Source organism: Pelodiscus sinensis, chromosome 1 (genome assembly GCF_052426305.1).
Source record: "Pelodiscus sinensis isolate ZL-2025 chromosome 1, ASM5242630v1, whole genome shotgun sequence".
Lineage (NCBI taxonomy): Eukaryota > Metazoa > Chordata > Testudines > Trionychidae > Pelodiscus > Pelodiscus sinensis.
In genome coordinates this window covers 311,644,261-311,664,439 of record NC_143052.1, presented here as the reverse complement: position 1 = coordinate 311,664,439, position 20,179 = coordinate 311,644,261, and the positions used below count along the sequence as shown (strand labels likewise).

The 20,179-nt window shown below is 47.5% G+C and overlaps 1 protein-coding gene across 1 annotated transcript; it reads right to left on the bottom strand.

The window, feature by feature from the left end:
* Nucleotides 1-14,476: 14,476 nt before the first annotated feature.
* LOC142824856 (protein maestro-like) lies at nt 14,477-18,203 on the bottom strand. Its single transcript, XM_075916643.2, has 4 exons — nt 17,924-18,203; nt 16,743-16,925; nt 15,703-15,858; nt 14,477-14,670 (listed from the first exon to the last, which is right to left on the bottom strand). Exons 1-4 carry the CDS (start codon nt 18,110-18,112, stop codon nt 14,521-14,523), a joined length of 678 nt encoding a protein of 225 aa, XP_075772758.2. The 5' UTR covers nt 18,113-18,203; the 3' UTR covers nt 14,477-14,520.
* Nucleotides 18,204-20,179: the final 1,976 nt, after the last annotated feature.

Genomic DNA, 20,179 nt, shown 5'->3' with positions numbered 1-20,179 from the left:
GTTTTTGTAAGTTAGACACAACTTTAAGTGATTTGCCTATGGTCAAAAGGTGGGCCATTAACAAAAGGAGAGTCAGGAATAGATTGCAGGTTTCCTGACTTCCCATTCATGGCCTCTGAAAAATTCTTACTAAAACATGGGAGAGCAGATAAACTTAAATTAAACCTATAGGATTTCATCACAATGAAAAGATGTGAATTCTCCTGCTTGTGATTCTCTGTTCCATTGTATGTTAACAATTCTTTTCCGCTTTTTTATATATGAAAACTTTAGGAACAAATTTGTTCCTTGTTGCTGCTCATGAATTTGGCCATTCTTTGGGACTGGGTCATTCAAATGTTCAAGGTGCTCTGACGTACCCTATTTATCGCTACTGGGATCCAAACACCTTCGTCCTTCCAGATGACGACAGACAAGGAATTCAGCGATTATATGGTAATTTCAGTGTCAGATGTTAATTTTGATATAAAAAATACCAAAAAGGGATAGATTTTGTCATACTTTAAGTACCTTACTCAGACAGCCAAACTGATTTGAATGGTCTACTCTCTGAGCAAGGTACTACTCAGTGAGAGTACCTAAATTTAGACCAAGCCAACATGATATACTTTATCCCTTCCGCCTATTCTTTCTGGAGTCTAAGAGTAAGCTGTCCATATCGCAAAACCACCTAATGGAGTTATAGACCGGGACTGACAAAGGGTCCCCTACACACCAGTGCTTTGCAGAAATCAATGATGGCATGCTGCTAACCTAACTGCCAGTGAGTAGTACCTTGCTCTACCAAAGAGGATATTGAAAGCAGTATGGCTGCTTGCTGAATGTGAGATTGTGTAATGTGGCTGTGTCTAGACTGGCCAGTTTTTCCGCAAAATCAGCTGCTTTTGCGGAAAGACTTTCTAGCTGTCCACACTGGCTGCTTGAATTTCTGCAAGAACACTGACGATCTCATGTAAGATTGTCATTGTTCTTGCGGAAATACTATGCTGCTCCAGTTTGGGCAAAAGCCCTCTTTCGCAAATCATTTTGTACTGTTTTGCACAAAAAAGCCCTGATGGCTAAAATGGCGATCGGGGCTTTTTTGCGCAAAAGCGCGTCTAGATTGGCACAGATGCTTTTCCGCAAAAAGTGCTTTTGCGGAAAAGCGTCCATGCCAATCTAGATGCTCTTTTCTGAAAATGCTTTTAACAGAAAACTTTTCCATTAAAAGCATTTCCGGAAATCATGCCAGTCTAGACATAGCCTGTAAGTATGGCAGAATCTGGCCCTCACATCACTGTTCTCGGGGTCAGGACCTACTCATTCTAGGTTACAGTGGCAAAACTGTTCTCTAAAACTATGGCACTTGTGTGTGAACATTTGCTTCCATCAGACACTTCACAAAGGGACAGCAATCATGGTACATATTTCTCTGAATTTTGTCTCAAACAAATACCTTATTGTTTCCGTATTTCTATTCCACAGGCAGAAAAAGAGAAAACTTCTAAAGAACCATGGTGTTTTTAAAGAGAATGAAGAAGTCAGCAAGTGTACTTTTCTTTCACACCAGAAATGTTTCATTTTATTTCTTTAAATGGCAAATGTTTGAAGATCAATTTCTGCTCCTATACATTTAGGCTACATCTAGACAGCAGTGCTATTTTGGGATATCCAAAGTATCCACAAATAGCTATTTCGCATCTTTAAATGCACCCATGACTTCGAAATATATTCCGGTGTCCCTGTAGCCCTCGTTCCATGAAGGTTAAGGGACTTGCTGGAATAGCGCTTTATTCTGAAATTTCAAAATAATCTATTTCAAAATTAGATTGAAATAAGATATGCAATTTGCGTAGCTCAAATTGCGTAGCTTATTTTGACCTACTGGTGCAGTGGAGATGCACCTTTCCTGAGATTTGAAAACCTCTTTAAATGTATTCAGTAGTTTCTATGAAAATAAAAATTCTCCCAGCACTATTCTGCCATCCTACATTCCTGTCTGTCAAACGCTGGTGGTTTGCATTTCACTGGGGGGCTCGGTGACTACTATATGGTCAATGCATGCAGGACAAAAATTGTCAGGTGGGTGCTTGAAGTGCATCTAACATCACGATTTAGGCTCTCTGTTCCCAGCCCATCCCCTTCTCCTCCTTACTGCATATACATACCCAGACTCTGAGTACCCTCCACAAGGCCCAGAGAAAGCATGTAAGGCAGTGAGTGGTTCACAAAGTGTGGGCTGCAACCATCTTGCAGGTAAGCTGCAGGCTCTGGGTTCACACACCCCTATACTGGGGAACCTACACTGGTGCTCCAGCTCTGCAGCTCCCCTCTTGGGGGAGGATCCTCATGGGCCAGATCTAGCTCATGGGGACAGGAAGCAGCTCCATGCACTCCCACTCCTCCTCCTCTGAGCTGGGGGATTGGCAGTCCAAGAAACTGTTCACCTGAAAGCTTTCCCTGCTGCTTCCATTGGCCAGATTCATGGTGCCTGAGAGCGACAGGAGGTACAGAGCCAGGTAAGTGTCGTCCCCTCCGCCCCACCTTCATATCCAAACTTCACACTCCCATTCCCGTCAGGCACCATTCCTTTTTACCCTGCAAGGTAAAGTAAGGGCTGGCAGAGCCTTGAGAAGATTGGATGGGTGGCTCACGGACTGGTGGTGTTATCGAGTTAACATCAAGTCAACTCAGGGATGGTCTAGACAGTATTTGGTCCTGCCATGAGGGCAGGGGACTGGACTCGATGACCTCTCAAGGTCCCTTCCAGTGCTAGTATTCTGTGATTCTATGATTCAAGCCTGAGAAATTCTTCCTCTTGCTGAAGGGGTAACAAGATGAGTCAGAGCCCTAGGCACTCCAAGAAAATGACATACATACCCCTGTAAGCTCCTTTTCCTCCTCCGTGTCTTGGCCAAACCCACATACGGCCAGACCTTCAAATATGTTCAAACCATGTTCATATATGTTATGGACTGTTATAAAGAGAATGTGATCAACTGTTCTCCATGTGGACTGAAAGTAGGAGAAGTAGCAATCAGCTTAATCTGCAGCAAGGGAGATTTAGGTTCAATATTAGGAGAAACTTTCTAAGTAACTATAAAAACAGTTAAGCTACGGAGTAGGCTTCAAAGGGAGGTTCTGGAATCTCCATCACTGCAGGTTTTTAAGAACCAGTTAGACAAAAGTGTGTAGGAATACTTGGTCCTGCCTCAGCACAGGGAGCTGGACTAGGGGGTCTTTCTAGGTCACTTCCACCCTGCATTTCTATGATTCTCTGTAGAGCTTAACTGGTGATCATCACAGCAAAACTGACCCTCCAGCCTTCACCCAGCTCCCGTCCAATGTGAATTATTAACAAATGAGCTGGTCCCTGATATAGAGAAGTCATAAGACCAGTGAGCCTAGCAGCCCTGTCAGTGATATCTCAGGACAGCCATTCCCTCATAGAACAGTGGGGGAAGCTAGGGGATCCAATCGTTCCTCCCTGATAAAGGTCTGCAAAGCACAAACAGGGACTTAGCTTAAAAAAGCAGAGATGCCTTCCCTCAATCACTATTACAGGCACCTATCCTAAGTCTGTAAGTAAACACATGGGCTACGTCTACATTGGCCCCTTTTCTGGAAGGGGCATGTTAATTTCAGAGGTCGTAATAAGGAAATCCGCGGGGGATTTAAATATCCCCCGCGGCATTTAAATAAAAATGTCCGCTGCTTTTTTCCAGCTTTTAGAAAAGACGGAAAAGAGCGTCTACACTGGCCCCGAACCTCCAGAAAAAACACCCTTTTCCGGAGGATCTTATTCCTACTTATTCAAAGTAGCATCTACACAGCCAAACTGCTATTTCGAAATTAATTTGAAATAGCGGAGCACTTATTCCAAATTTGGTAAACCTCATTCCATGAGGAATAAAGCCAAATTCAAAATAGCTATTTCGAAATAAGTGCTGTGTAAACACATCAAAATAGGGGGCCTCCAGCCTTCCCAGGGTGCCCTGGTGGCCACTCCAGCCTCAACCAAGATCACTCCTCTCCTTCCTCCCTCCCCGGAGCCTTTAGGGGTTGACTCTGGCCACAGTGTCTGTGCCAGTTCCAAGCCTGCCAGGCCAGAGCCAGCAGTCACTACCCCTGACCCATTGGCCCCCAAACATGAGCCAGCAAAGACTGGCAGCCAGCCCTCCACCACTCGCCAGGAGCAGTCTGCCAGCTCCCAGGAGCCTGACAGGGGCTGGAGAAGGCGGGCGCCTTCCTGGTCCAGGGTGGAGATCATGGACCTTATTCAGGTTTGGGGGGATTGCCCCCAATGTCCATGATCTCTGCGCTAGAGAGAGGAATGCGGCCATCAATGGCAGGATAGCTGCCAGCGTGGCACTAAAGGCCACATGTGAACCCAGGAGCAAGTTTGCATGAAAATCAAGTTGGTCTGGAGAGCCCCCCCAACCCTGAGCCTTGACCTTCCCCTTCCCTTTCTTCCCCTTGCTTCCTCCCCCCAAGTTTTCACCCTCCCCTCTCCCCCCCTCTTCTCCCCTCTCCCGCCTCCTTTCCCCAGTCTCACCAGAGTTTCATTCTCCCCCCTCTCCCCCGGGGTTTTGTTAAATAAAGATAGTTTGTGTTCATGAAAATACGTGTATTTTATTTGACATCAGGAAGGGGGGTTAGGGAGAGGTCAGTGGAAGGACGTGAGGGAGGAACGAGGCACAAGCCCCCAGTGGGGCAGACCAGAGAGGCTCTGAGGGCTCCTCAGGATGGAAGCTCGCCCGCAGGGCCTCCTGGATACTGACAGCCCCCTGATGGACCTCTCAGATGGCAGCCTGCAGAAAGTTCAGACAGGTCCGCAGCAACGCGTCCATGAAAAGCACCAGAGTGCCCAGAGGCAGCTCTGGCTTCATGTTGCAGAGTGCTGTGATGTCCCGAGTGAAGGCAACCAGAGCACACAGAGACAAAATGGTTTCCTGTCCCTCATGGAGGTAGGCAAGCAAGCAGGGAAACCTGAGAACTGGCTGTCCAGGGGGGTGCCTTTAAGCACAGGCCTCAGACAGCCTCAGGCAGCAGCCACACGAAGTAACTCCTGACCTGATGCCCTGCCGGACCTGGTTCTGTCCGGCCTTAAATGCGATTCACCGTCCACTCAGTGTGGACGCTCTATTTCAAAATAGCAAAAGGCTATTTCACAATGCATTTCGAAATAAGATATTTTGAAATAATGCTGTAGTGTAGACATACTCTGAAAGAAGAAATCAGGCCCCTGAGTAATTGAAACAGATACTTCAAAGAGTTTAATTGGAAACATGTGCACAGTAAATACAAACACTATATTATTTACAGGGGAGGGTTATTTACAGGTGACTGTTTGTGACACACAGCATGGCCAACACCTGAGAAATAAACTTAAAGAGTCATCAGCATTTGTACAATGCCCCTTAATAAATATAATAACATGGGTTGGGATTAAGCTGCTGGATATGGAATGGAAAACAATCTCCAAAACAGGAAACACCACAAGATTAGGGGAACTCCTATTACCTAATATAGTGAATTATCAGAAAGTGTCAATTCAACAGGGGAAAACACTGATCCCCTTCCCATATTCAGCCATCACAGGAAGATCCTCTCCCCACTGAGAACCACAGACAATGATATCCCAGACCCCCTCAGCCTTTTACCCTCCTTTGCTTACTGTTGTCTGGTGACTCCTCATAGGCCCAGAACCCAGGAGGGCAAGAGTAAAGTGCTGAGAGAGACTAGAAACCTAACTATTCAGGAAACTTTTTCTATAAGGTGGAGGATCATAGCCTCTAAATTTGGAGGACGAATGATAAGTGCACAGTAAAAACAAACACTATATTATTTACAGGGGAGGGTTATTTACAGGTGACTGTTTGTGACACACAGCATGGCCAGCACCTGAGAAATAAACTTAAAGAGTCATCAGCATTTGTACAATGCCCCTTAATAAATATAATAACATGGGTTGGGATTAAGCTGTTGGATATGGAATGGAAAACAATCTCCAAAACAGGAAACACCACAAGATTAGGGGAACTCCTATTACCTAATATAGTGAATTATCAGAAAGTGTCAATTCAACAGGGGAAAACACTGATCCCCTTCCCATATTCAGCCATCACAGGAAGATTCTCTCCCCATTGAGAACCACAGACAATGATATCCCAGACCCCCTCAGCCTTTTACCCTCCTTTGCTAACTGTTGTCTGGTGACTCCTCATAGGCCCAGAACCCAGGAGGGCAAGAGTAAAGTGCTGAGAGAGACTAGAAACCTAACTATTCAGGAAACTTTTTCTATGAGGTGGAGGATCATAGCCTCTAAATTTGGAGGACGAATGATATCTGCTGAGTACCTTCTTTGAAGGGCAGAGTGTTCTGAACTCCCAATAACATCAGAGGGAGTTTGAGGACACTCAGCAACTTATGGGACTGGACAATACAAGCACAGTTAAAGGCCCTGGATATCTAAAGGAAATCACCAAAATCCACAGTAAGATGTTTAAATGCCAATTAAAGCCACCCTTAGTGAATTCCTCCCGCATGTGTAATCCCCTAAGTAGTATAAGGGCCCTACCATCAATCAAACGTTAGCCCTGCCCCCTGCCCCCGGAAGTCCCGCCCCCTGACCGCCAGAATTCCCTTCTCCCCTGTCACCGGAAGTCCGGCCACTGGATGGTAGTACATCCGGGTCAAGAGGGACAGCTGACCGGGTGTCATGTGACCCCCGTTAGGCCCGTCCCCTGTCACCGGAAGTCCCGCCCTTGGGGGTAATACATCCGGGGTCAAGAGGGGCAGGTGAGCGGAAGTAAGGAGTGTCATGTGACCCCTCTAAGGACTTGCCCCACCTCCCTCTACCAATCAGGAAGGGTTTTTCCCCTGTAGGACCGCCCCGCGAACCGCTTCGACCAATCGGGGGGGCAGTTCTGGGATCCGATGACTCGCCGAGCAGTGGGTCGTGTGACCCCTCTAAGAACTTGCCCTGCCGCCCTCTACCAATCAGGAGGGGTTTTTTCCCTGTAGGACCGCCCCGCGAACTCCTTTGACCAATTGGGGGGCAGTTTTGGGACCGGATGACCCGCCCAGCAGTGGGTTGTGTGACCCCTCTAAGAACTCGCCCCGCCTCCCTCTACCAATCAGGAGGGTTTTTTCCCTGTAGGACCGCCCCACGAATTGCTTTGACCAATCCGGAGAGTGCAGTTCTGGGACCCGTTGACCAGACCGGAGGCGGGTCGTGTGACCCCTCTAAGAGCTTCCCGTGACACCCTTTGCCAATCAGAGCATAGAACTTCCCCGTAAGTTCTAGCACCACACAAAAGAGGCCCTCTTGTTCCAAGAGCGCGTGTTTCAGAGAGCGTGCAAACGCTGAGCGGAAACATGGCTTCTTTCACCAACTTTGTTTTGGTGCCGAGAAGAAAGCGCTACATCAGCGACAGTTCCGAGGAGGAAGGAGAAGTTGAAGGGAGCCCTTTGGCCCAGCCGCTGATGGATACACCAATATCTGACGCCGAAACCCAACCGCTCACGATGCAGCCAGACAAGCTAGATGGCCTGGAGGAAGAAGGTGCCCATGGCTCCCAGGAGTCGGACAAGACGCATGGAAAAGAAGCCAAATAGGTAAATGAAAGATCGAAGTTGGGGCATCATGGGGTTAGGAAACCGGGATTTAGAAAACTTTAAAAAAAAAATGACCAGAGCGTCTTACATTATTTCTTTCTGGCAATCTTTTGACAGCTTGATGATGCCTTTCTAGCTGACCGTCAGACCCGGGACAGCATTGCATCGGACGAGGAAGACGAACCGGGCCCACCTTGTTTTTGCTCAATACTGATACAAAGCATTGAAGAGAACGCCAAGGATGATACTGGTGTATCCAATAGCAGAGGGGGCAAAGGGCCCCTTTTCGCCTCTCCCTTGTCCTCGGAACTGTTGCTGATGTGGCGCTTTCTTCTCATGTGGTGGAAGGCCCTCGTCACCAAAACAAACTCCAAACTTCTGGTGGGGGTGGTGAAGGAGTCCATGTTTCCGCTCAGCGTTTGCACGCTCTCTGAAACACGCGCTCTTGGAACAAGATGGCCTCTTTTGTGTGGCGCTAGAACTTATGGGGAAGTGCTATGCTCTGATTGACAGAGGGTGTCACGGGAAGCTCTTAGAGGGGTCACACGACCAGCTTCCGGTCTGGTCAACGGGTCCCAGAACTGCACCCCCCGAATGGTGAAAGCGATTTGTGGGGCGGTCCTACAGGGAAAAAAACCTTCCTGATTGGTAGAGGGAGGGAGGGTGAGTTCTTAGAGGGGTCACACAACCCACTGCTGGGCGGGTCATCCGGTCCCGGAACTGCCCCCCGATTGGTCAAAGCAGTTCACGAGGCGGTCCTACAGGGAAAAAACCCCTCCTGATTGGTGGAGGGAGGTGGGGCGAGTTCTTAGAGGGGTCACATGACCCACTTCTGGGCGGGTCATCCGGTCCCGGAATTGCCCCCCCATTGGTCAAAGCGGTTCGCGGGGCGGTCCTACGGGGAAAGCCCTTCCTGATTGGTAGAGGGAGGTGGGGCAAGTCCTTAGAGGGGTCACATGACACCCCTTACTCCGGTCACCTGCCCCTCTTGACCCCGGATGTATTACCCCCAAGGGCGGGACTTCTGGTGACAGGGGACGGGCCTAACGGGGGTCACATGACATCCTTTTTACTTCCGGTCACCTGTCCCTCTCGACCCGGATGTACTACCCTCCAGGGGCGGGACTGCCGGTGACAAGGGAGAAGGGACTTCCGGGGAGTCGGGGGGGGGGGGGAATTCCGGATTCAGGGGGCGGAGCTAATGTTTGATTGATGGTAGGGCCCTTATACTACTCCCTTACCCCATAGAGAGCTAGCAGATATATCGTTCAGTCACTGTAGCTGGCCGCATACCACCAAGCTGAAACAGAAGCTGGCACAGACAGAGCACATTGTTCTCCAGAAATCCCCACTGAAGCAATGGATGTGACAAGGTAGCAGGAGCTCTTCGTTCTATTTGTCTGTGCTTCATTCCCCGAGCACTCATCCAGGTCAGATGTCTCTTAGGACCTGAGTTGCCACCAGCTGGACAATGGGACTTGGGTCATTCTGTAGGACCTGGAGAGCTGGAATTACAGAGAATATGACTCACTTTTCATATAGTCGCCTATGCCTGCAGTAGCTGGAGATTTAGTACCAGTGAGTACCAAGCTACAGCAGCTCTCTGTACAAACAAAGCTTTAGGTTCCTCCATTGGGATCCTTCCAAGCTCCAAACTGAGATGGAGGAGGGGGGAGAGGGGAGACCCTGACCCTACCAGAAACTCATCCAATTGGAAGGTGCTCCATTGACTCAATAGCTTCTGCTTTTAAGTTATTTTACATCTCCTGACAGAAATAAATCTGATGGTGTGGAGTTTGGGGTAGCAAAAAGTGGCTCCCAGGGAGCCGATGGAGCCCAAAGAGTGGATCACACAGGTTGGGAAGAGGCATTGCCAGGATAGCCAGGAGATGCACTGACTTATATCACACTGGCTGCAGTTTCCTCCAGGTACGTCTACACCACAAAGTTAATTCAAAATAACAGCTGTTATTTTGAATTAACTTTAATAGCATCTATACATGCAAACCGCTATTTCGAAATTAATTCGAAATAGCAGAGCGCTTCATTCAAATTTGGTAAACCTCATTCTACGAGGAGTAACACCAAATTTGAAATAGCTATTTCAAATTAAGTGCTGTGTAGACAATTAATTCAAAATAGGGGGCCCGCAGCCCTTCCCAGGGAGCCCTGGTGGCCACTCTGGGCACAACCAGGAAAACTTCCTCTCCTCTCCCCCTGGCCCCAGAGCCATTAAAGGAATAGACCCTGGCCCGTGCCAGATCCAAGCCTACCAGCCAAGAGCCAGCAGTGGCCACCGGGGCCCCTGAGCCAGTAGCCACAAAACGTGAGCCAGCAAGGCACTGGCAGCCAACCCTCCACTGCTCCTCAGGAGCAGTCTGCCAGCACCCAGGAGCCTGACAGGGGCTGGAGAAGGCAGGTGCCTTCCTGGTCCAGGGTGGAGATCATGGACCTTATTCAGGTTTGGGAGGGATGCCCCAGCATCCATGATCTCCGCACTAGACAGAGGAACACGGCCGTCAATGGCAGGATAGCTGCCAGCCTGGCCACCAAAGGCCACATGCGAACCCAGGAGCAGGTTTGCATGACAATCAAGTTGGTGCGGTGAGACCCCCAACCTTGGGCCCTGATCTTCCCTTCTCCTTTCTTCCCTTTGCTTCTCCCTTCCAACTTCCTCCTCCCAGGTTTCACCCTCCCCTCTCCCACCCACTCTATTCCTCTCTCCCACCTCCTTTTCCCAGTCTCCCCAGAGGTTCACCCTGTTGTTCAATAAACCCAGTTTCTATTTTTGAACATACATGTCTTTTATTTGACATCAGGAAGGGAGGCTAGGGAGGAGTAAGTAGATGGACGTGAGGGAGGAATGGGGCACGAGCCCCCGGTGGGGAGGACCGGGGTGGCTCTGAGGGCTCTGAGGGGTGGACACTCTCCTGCAGGGCCTCCTGGATCCTGACAGCCCCCCGATGGACTCCCCGGACGGTAGCCTGCAGCAAGTGCAGCTGGGCTGATGGCAACAACCCTACGAGACGCACCGGTGTGCCCAGGGGCAGCTCTGGCTCCATGTGGCCGAGTGCTGTGGTGTCCCAAGTGCAGGCACTCAGGGCACTCCAAGACAGGACTGCTTTGCTGTCCCTCATCGGGGTAGACAAGCGAGCGGGGAACCCAAGAACTGTCTGTTCGGGGTGGGGGTAGGGTCCCGTGAAACACGGAGCTCAGTTAGCCTGAGGCAGCAGCCCCACACACTATGTCCTAACCTGATGCCCTGCCAGCACTGGTTCCGGCCAGCCTGAACTTCGGTTCAGGGTCCACTCAGTGTGGACGCGCTATTTCAAAATAACAAAATGCTATTTTGAAATAGGTTTTGTGTATAGATGCATAATTCGAATTAGCTTATTTCAAATTAACTATTTCGAATTAAGTTAACTTGAATTAACGCTGTAGTGTAGACGTACCTCTTTCAGAGCAGACTAAAGCTGAATCTGTCCTTTGATGTGTGGCTGATGCACTTCACACCTGTGGTATCAGTTACTGCTTGCTTGTCAGCTAAAGTTCTTTATAACTCACTAATGAATAGGATTTCACCTGTATTTGTTACTTACAGGTCAACAGATGTTCCATGTCCAGCCATTTCATATTCTTGGTGTCCGTATGTTCCAGGATGATGCCTAAATAAGCAGTGTAAAATAAACATCAATAAAAAACCTTCTCTTGTTAAGTGCAAGGTGATAACATTGGCCCTTTGGCTTCTATTGTGAGTCTAAGGTGAGCTGTAGGCAAGACAATACTAGAAAAGTTTAGCGTCCACACTGAAGAGAATAAGAGAAAAAAATTAAGAATGTTTACATAAAACCTCATTTGCTTTAAACAATCTATGTTCCTCTTGCCACTGCTGTCAGTTATTGGAGATATACTAGGATAGTGTATTAATCTAGTGGTGTGAACAAAGGGGCTGGGGCCAGGAATAAGTGCGTACTAAGCAAGGATCTCACCTGGATAAATTAATTAGGCCACAATGCTTGCCTGGCTTGCATGGGTGTGCTAAGGAAAGGATGGCACAGGGCCAAAGGGGAGGAATCTAGTGCTTCCTGGGCAAGGCAATCAGGAACCTGCAACAGCAGGCACTGTGTGGCGGTGGGCTGCCTACCTCCCAGTGATGAAGCACCAGTCAGGAACAGTGAACAACACTGAGCTTAGGTCTATAGTTTGAGTCCACACTAACTCTGACTACTAAAAATAGAGTGCAGGTAAGATGACAGAAGCAGTCGGAGGAGCTAGCCACCTTGAGAACAGACTTTTGGGTTTGGATGGGATCATCCTTGGAATAGTTAACCCCTCCTGCTACTCCTGCCACAGCTACTCTATTTTTAGCACACTAGTTTGATCGGAGAATAAACATACCCTACGTGACAGTGTGCCAGCCTCTGCTACTAAATGACTGCGCCATCTCAAAGCATTCAATTGCAAATTACAAATTCCTCCTAACACCACACTGAAGAAGTAGGAGAACATTAACATCTCCATTTATGCATGAGAAGTCACAGCACGGAGAGATTAATAGTAGCTCAGTGCTGCACACAGGGACTTTTTCTGTCTACCTCAAAGGGAATACCAAAAGGGACACGGCACACTTTCTCTCACCAGCTAACTTGGCTGCAGCTGCCCGGATCTCTTCCCAGCTGCTGCGGAAGTATCTGATGGTGGTTTTGTAAAAGTTCTCCAGTAGCTCAGCCTTCTCTTTGGCCTAGAGAAAATCAGGGACACATGAGCTCTCTCTGGCTAGAAATGCCCTTTGACTGCCAACACATGCCTTTACAAACCACAAGTAAACAGTCTGTGTTCCTCTTGCCACTGCTGTCAGTTATTGGATTCACTCAGACTTTTTTTTTAATTTAAACAAGTAAATAGAAGAAAGGACAGGAGGCTGTGTAGAAGTGGGGAAAGTGGGAATCTATGGCAGATTTACATTCCTCTCACCCTCAGTCCTGTATCCCACTCTAATAGGGTACGTCTACACTCCAATGTTAATTCGAACTAACTTAGTTCGAATTACTTAATTCGAACTAAGCTAATTCAAACTAACGGATCTAGACTAAAAAACTAGTTCGAATTAGCATTTTACTAATTCGAACTAGCATGTCCACATTAAGTGGACCCTGAACCGGGCTTAAGGATGGCCGGAAGCAGTGCCGGCAGGGCATCAGAGGAGGACTTAGAGCGTGGAGATGCTGTCTCAGGCTAGCCGAGGGCTGTGCTTAAAGGGTCCCAACCCCCACCCCGGACAGACAGTTCTCAGGGGTGCCCCGCTTGCAAAGCAGTCTTGGCTTGGAGTGCCCGGAGTACCCACACTGGGCACATCACAGCACTTGGCCATCAGACCGGCTGCACTTGCCGCAGCCTGCCATCTGGGGAGATGGGGCAATTGGGGGGCTGCAGGAGAGCTTCCACCCCAAAAGCCCGCAGAGCCAGCCCAGTCCTCCCCATCGGGGGCGCGTACCCCATTCCTCCCTCAACTCCTTCCCCTTACCCTTCCCTAGCCCCTCTTCTTGATGTACAAAATAAAGGACAATTGTGTTCAAAAATGGAATCTGTCTTTATTGAACAAAACTGGGGGAGACTGGGAAAAGGGGGTGGGAGAGGGGAGGGCAACTAAAATGATCAGGGGTTGGGAACAGGTCTCATATGAAGAGAGGCTAAAGAGACTGGGACTGTTCAGCTTAGAAAAGAGGAGACGGAGGGGGGACAGGATAGAGGTCTCTAAAAGCAGGAGTTGGGTGGAGAGGGTGCATACAGAAAAGTTCTTCATTAGTTCCCATAAAGAAGGACTAGAGGACACCAAAGGAAAGGAATGGGTAACAGGCTTCAAACTAGTAACAGAAAGTTGTTCTTCACAAAGCACAGAGTCAACCTGTGGAACTCCTTGCTGCAGGAGGCTGTGAAGGCTACAACTAGAACAGAGTTTAAAGGGAAGTGAGATCAAGCCATGGAGGTTGGGTCCATGGAGTGGTATTAGCCAGGGGGTAGGAGAGGTGTCCCTGCCCAAAGTTTGTGGAAGGCTGGAGAGGGATGGCACGAGACAAATGGCTTGGTCACTGTCTTCGGTCCATCCCCTCCAGGGTCCCTAGGGTTGGCCGCTGTCGGCAGACAGGCTACGGGATAGATGAACCTTTGGTCTGACCCAGGATGGCCATTGTATGCTCAGGGCTCAGGGTCGTGGGGTCTCAGTGGACCACCTTGATTTTCATGCACTCCTGCTCCTGGGTGGCCAGGCTGGCAGCTCTCCTGCCCTAGCCGGCCACCTTCCTGTGCCTAGTGCGGAGATCGTGGACGAGGTCCACGATGTCCGCACTAGCCCAGGAGGGAGCCCGCCTTTTGCGGTCCCGGGCAAGCTCCCAGGACCCGCCAGCCTGGTCCCGGGAAGAGGGGGAGGGCTGGGGGGCATCGGGTGGGTGGCTCGATCCGCACCAGGTGCAGGGTCTGCTGGCTGGGTGCTGGCAGGCTTGCACCTGGCACGGGCACCGTAGCCATCCCGTGCCCCTTTAAGGGGTCCGGGGCCGGGAGGGGGGCATAGAGTTTCCCTGGTGTTGGCCGGAGTGGCCACCAGGGAAACCTGGGGAGGGCTAGCCTCCCACTAGTTCGCATTAAGGGGCTACACAGCCCTTAATTCGAACTAGTAAGTTTGAACTAGGCTTAATCCTCGTGGAATGAGGATTACCTAGTTCGAACTAAGCGCTCCGCTAGTTCGAATTAAATTCAAACTAACGGAGCGCTAGTGTAGCGCCTATGAAAGTTAGTTCGAACTAACGTCCGTTAGTTCAAACTAACTTTGTAGCGTAGACATACCCATAGATACTTACATTGCCCATCACACATTCCCCCTGCTTCTACATCACAAGCCTATGCTGTCAATAATCTCATATAATTCTATAGGTCACTCACAAGGTGTCTGCAGATATCCATCTGGAGCTCCTCAGGGTTCAGCTCGGTTCTCCAACTAAGATGCTCATTAAGTATAGTTTGGAGCCTCTTCAGTCCCAAAAATGGGGCACAGAGATGAAATGTAGCTCTGCACTCCTGAAAAAGAGGGTTGCACCAGTGAATTGTTCCATAACACGTATTGTGCTCATTCAAATGGAACTCATGTCCTTGACTGCTCATCTACCCCAAGAATAAAAGGGATTCCCCTGAAGTAATAGACAGAAAATATGCCAGCATGACTTTAATAGGGGGAAAGGGATTCTACTTCTGGAGTATTGCATCCAATTCTGGGCACCCCATTACTTAAAAAATGTTGATACATTGGAGAAAGTCCAACGGAGGGCAACAAAAATGATTAGGAGGCTGGAACACATGATTTACAAGGAGAGGCTGAGGGATTTGGGATTATTTAGTCTTCAGAAGAGAAGAGTGAGGGGAGCTTTGATAGAAGGCTTTAACTACCTGAAGGGGGATTTCAAAGAGGATGGAGAGAGGCTGTTCTCAGTGGTACTAGATGACTGAATGAGGAGCAATGGTCTCAAGTTACAGTGGGGGAGGTCTAGGTTGGATAGTCGGAAAAACTATTTTACTAGGAAGGTGGTGAAGCACTGGAATGGGTTACCTAGGGAGGCAACGGAACCTCTAAATCTAGAGTTTTCAAGTCCTAGCTTGACAAAGCCCTGGCTGGGATTGTTTAGTTGTGGCTGGTCCTGTTTTGGGCAGGAGGTTGGACTCAGTGACCTCCTGAGGTCTCCTCCAAACCTATGGTTCTATGATTTTATAATACTGAAAACTGGAGATAGCAGCAATGTTTTTTCAGAACAGATGTAGCTATGAAAGCTGCTTCACTAGGCATAGCTGTGATCTTTCCTCTGTTGTGGGGAGGCAGGAACGTGGGGTGCAGAGATAGGCAGGAATGAACTCTTGGGATCAGACCCATGACCTATCCTGAACTCCAGTGAGACAACCCTGGCTGCTAAGGACCAGCCTGTCTGGGATTGACTCAAAAGGAGGGCAATGAACTGAGGGAAGAATTTAGGTCTCCACTGCAGGAAGGAATAGCAGAGCTCCCCTGGCAACAGGAGGAAGATTCTTTTTGCTTAGTATTTAAGTCACTGTCATTCTTACCATTGAAACTTCAGGGCTTGGATCTTGCAGGTGCAGCAGAAGCGTGACCCAGCTCTGTCTAACCTGCTTGGCAAAATAGTCCTTCCATTTTCTCTTTGCAGAGCCGGCCAGGATACCAAACAGGACAAAGGCCAATGCACGAAGAGTGTTGTCCTTCTATAGCCAAGAAAGCCACACAGGTTGGTAACGAAGAGATAACCACATCATGTATCTAGCACAGCTGTCTCTTCTACATTAGAGTAGAGTGATTTCAACTACAGAAGTTTAGAAGAACTGGAATTAATCAAGTTTGGGCCAAATGTGTTGATTCTTCAAAATACTTTGAAGACAGTTCAATTTTGACAAAATTCTTCCAGAAGCCAAGTAGGGGTACTTGGTCAGCTTCTTGGTGACCCATCTAGCAGGCTAACTGAGATCTTGGGCTTCCTGGCCCTCACCTTCAGAACAGCCTGTTTGGCAGGCTGACAAGGAGCCAGGAAATGTGTACCCTGGCACCTCTAATTCCCAGTGCTTCCAGGTTCCCTGTCTCCAGCATAGTCTGCCAGTAGACTGCCCTCAGGCAAGGCTCCCAGTAGAGCTGGGTTGAGAATAGTATTACTGTTTCACAAAGAGATTTGAAATTTGGGCTGGGGGGTGTGTCCCCCAAATAGGAACAAAACCAAAATTTGAAATCTCAAACTTCTCTGCAAAATGGAATAATTTCAACCAGGTGACATAAAAATCGTATGGAGCAGGCCCAAAACAGTCCATTACACCCTGTATGCCCATTTTCCTTGTTATGCAGCTACCTAATCTAGTATTCATACTTCCTTTGCCATTCTCATTGGAAATAAAGATGAACAGAAGGGTGAGACTGAAGGAGCAGGGATGGCATCCTCATTTTCTTAATTCTCTGCTCCGCCATAAAACACATCTCTTCCCTAAGGCCTAAAATCACTTCATTCTGACATGAACAATGCCCAGTGAGGACACATCATGCATTGTAAATGGAGCCTCATCAATGTCAGCTGAACTGGGGTTGAAGGCTTCTGTTCACGTACATTATCGAAGTACTTCCGGATCTGTATGGTGAGGTCTCTGAAGGAAGAACCTATGTCCTTCCCTTTCAGCTCCTTCAGGACTTTGGCCAGTGCCTTCATGCATTCGATAATGATTTCAAAACTGAAAGTCTCTTCTAAAGTCCTGATCAGTGTCTCCAGAAGAAACTTCTTGTACTTTTTCACCTGTTCAGACATATGACATTAAAAAACACTTTCCACTAACCACATTTCTAATATGTTTTTTTAGCAATTATGAAGCAGTGGGAATTTCATCTGCCCCCTAGTGACCTATAGCTATATTTTACATCAGGTACTAGCTACAATAAGCCAAACTCTGTGCCATATTACACCTATGTAATCCTATTAGATTTCTAATTACTTAGATTTGAAGGCCAAAAGGGACCATTGTGACCTCCTTCACAACACAGAACCTCCCCAAAATAATGTCTGTTTGACTAGAGCACCTCTTTTAGAAAAACAGCCCATCTTGTTTTTAAAGTTGCTACTGATAGAGAACCCACCACAACCCTTGGTAAATGGTTCCAATGATTAAAATTACCATTAAAATGTATGCCTTACTATCAGTCTGAATTAGTTTAGCTTCATTCCTCCCCCCCCCCCCCCCATTGAATCTAAAGGCACATTTTCTAGCCCTTTGAAAATTCTTGTGACTCTTCTCCAATTTATCAGCATCCTTCTTGAATTGCAGGCATGATCCTGACATAGTATTCTAACAGTTCTCACACCAGTGCCATAAGCAGAGGTAAAATAACTTCTTTATTCTTATTCAGAATCCCTCTGTCTATGCCTCCGAGGATCACCTCAGCTCTTTTGGTCACAGCTTTGTACTGGGCGCTTACGTTCAGCTGATTATCTATCATGATTTGAGTTTTTTAGTGTCTCTGTTTCCTGGAATAGAATCTCTCATCTTGGAAGTATGGCCTACACTCTTCATTCCTAGGAGTATACATTTACATATGATCATATTAAGTACATATTGTTTCCTTATGCCCAGCTTACCAAGGGAACCAACCTGCTGTGTATTGACTGCAAAGAGGTTACAGGGGTATGAGAGAGCAGAAGTTGGCCTAGTGCATTGTGCATGGCCTCTGTAAATCCTGAGCAATTGTTTCCTTTAGTTTCTCTAGTTATGCTGCATTGTATTCAGTATTCTATCTTACCTTCTCAGGTGCCCCATAGACTACATTTCCCAGGCCTCTTACAGCCATTCGACGGACAATCCAGTAGTTGTCCTCTAACCTTTCTTCTAAGATGTGTAAGACAGACTTAAGCAACTTCTTCTCCCTGAGTATGGGATCAGTCATTAGCTGAAATAAAATCAACATGTCCATTAGCTCTAATATGTTCATTAAGATAGCGAATATAATTTGAGGAGACACGTAATACACTGTAATTTATTATTCTATATGAATGAGTACTGTGTTAAAAACATGGATTTTTCCTTTTAGGCACTATAATGGGTGATTGCTCATCCCTTGAGAGCCTCTCAGTGACTGCATTTGATACCACAGTCCTTTTCTCGCCCAGGTGCATCCTGCCAGTCGATCTTAGTGAGTCTTCCATGGCTCAGCCCTCTGGCCAAGTCCCAAAGTCCAAACAAATGCCTTTTAGGTCCTGTTGCCCTCACTAGGGTCTTCAGCCCCAACTCTGGACCCTTTATATTCTGTTCTTTGTTCAACCTCTCCATAAGCCCTGTCCCCTTCATCGGGTTTATGCCACTGGGGAACCTGGGCCTGCCCACTACTCTTGGTTCCAACCTAGAAATAGCAGCGAGTCATTGCTTCATTTCAGTTCATTGCTACTTTTTCCTTGGGTTCTTCCTATGGGGCCACTTTCAGTTTCTCCCTCAAATTATATGTTTAAGGCTCGTAAGGACTCTCTCTCTGCAAATTCAGCTTCAGAAAATGCTGCCTGAAATAAACCCCTGTGAATTGGTTTGGCCAGAGAATAGCATCCTTTCTTGGCCCTCCACTTCCTGAAAGAAACTGACCTAATAAAGCCCTGTAGCTCCATATATCTGAGCCAGCTGGGCTCTGATTGGCAGCTTTCATGAGGCCTCTCTAGGCAGACCTTGAAAACCCACGTTTGTGACTCCTTTCCTAGGTGGGGTGTAGAAAGATTTTGGGGCACAAACAGATTCCTAGAACCACCAGATGAGCCTCTAAAATAGCGACTTAGCGTAAATGTGAAATATGACACAGACGTTATAGCAAGGCTGTGGAGAGGGAGGATGCTCCAGTAGTTAGCAGCCTAGGACTTAGGAGGTTCCAGTTCAATTTCCTGCACCCTCAAAGACTTCCTAGATGATGTTGGGCAAGTCACTTAGGCCTTCTGTGCATCAGTTTCCTCTTTGCAAAATGGGACTAATAGTGTTTCCCTGCCTCACAGGGGTATTGTAGGGATACATACTTTTAAAGAGTTTTGAGGCACTCAGATACTACATTATCATTTTGAAGTACTCAGATAATACAAGTTTCTAAAAGGATGTTTTAAGGAAGATGGAGAAAAATTGTTCTCCTTGGCCTCTAAGGATAGGATAAGAAGCAATGAGCTTAAATTACATCAAGGGAGGTTTAGGTTGGACAGCAGGAAAAACGTCCTGCCTGTCAGGGTGGTTAAACCCTGCAATAAATTGCCTCAGGAGGTTGTGGAATCTGCATCACTAGAAATATTTAAGAGCAGGTTAGACAAACACCTGTCAGGGATGATCTAGACTGTGCTTGGTCCTGCCGTGATGGCTGGGGATTGGACTCGAAGACCTCTCAAGATCCCTTCCAGTTCGAATGTTCTATGAATCTATTATTCTACATTAATGAGAATCTAAGATAGATGTTAATGTATTTGTATGTTGCTTATTTTATAGTATTAGGACACTAGATTCATTTAGAAGATTTGCTGAGCTAGACCAAAATCAGGAGCTGTTGGTTAGTATTAGCCCTAGGAATTGTCAGAAAAGGTCTAGTAACTCAAATTCTATGGCTACATCTACATTGGCATGATTTTGCGCAAAAGCAGCTGCCTGTCTACACTGGCGGGGAGTTCTTGCGCAAGAACACTGACATTCTAATGTCTAAAATCAGTGCTTCTTGCACAAAAACTATGATGCTCCCGCTCAGGAAAAAGCCCTCCTGTGCAACTGTTCTTGCGCAAGAGGCCAGTGTAGACAGGCCACATTAATTTCTTGTGCAAGAAAGCCCAATGGCTAAAATGGCCATCGGAGCTTTCTTGCGCAAGAGAGCGTCTACACTGGCACGGATGATTTTGCACAAAAGCGCCTCTTAGCGCAACAGCACATGCCAGTGTAGACGCTCTGTTGCGCAAATATTCTAACGCAAAAACTCTCACGTTAAAAGTATGGGTATGTCTACACTACAAAGTTAATTCGAACTAACAGCCGTTAGTTCGAATTAACTTTA

Bases quoted from the DNA above. Each gene is read 5' to 3' on its own strand.
- LOC142824856 (XM_075916643.2), bottom strand. From the start codon at position 18,112: ATGAACATATTAGAGCTAATGGACATGTTGATTTTATTTCAGCTAATG. The intron at 16,926-17,923 runs GTAAGATAGAAT...ATGTCTGAACAG, and splicing joins TCTATGGGGCACCTGAGAAG to GTGAAAAAGTACAAGAAGTT. The intron at 14,671-15,702 runs GTAAGAATGACA...CCTCTTTTTCAG, and splicing joins CAAGCCCTGAAGTTTCAATG to GAGTGCAGAGCTACATTTCA.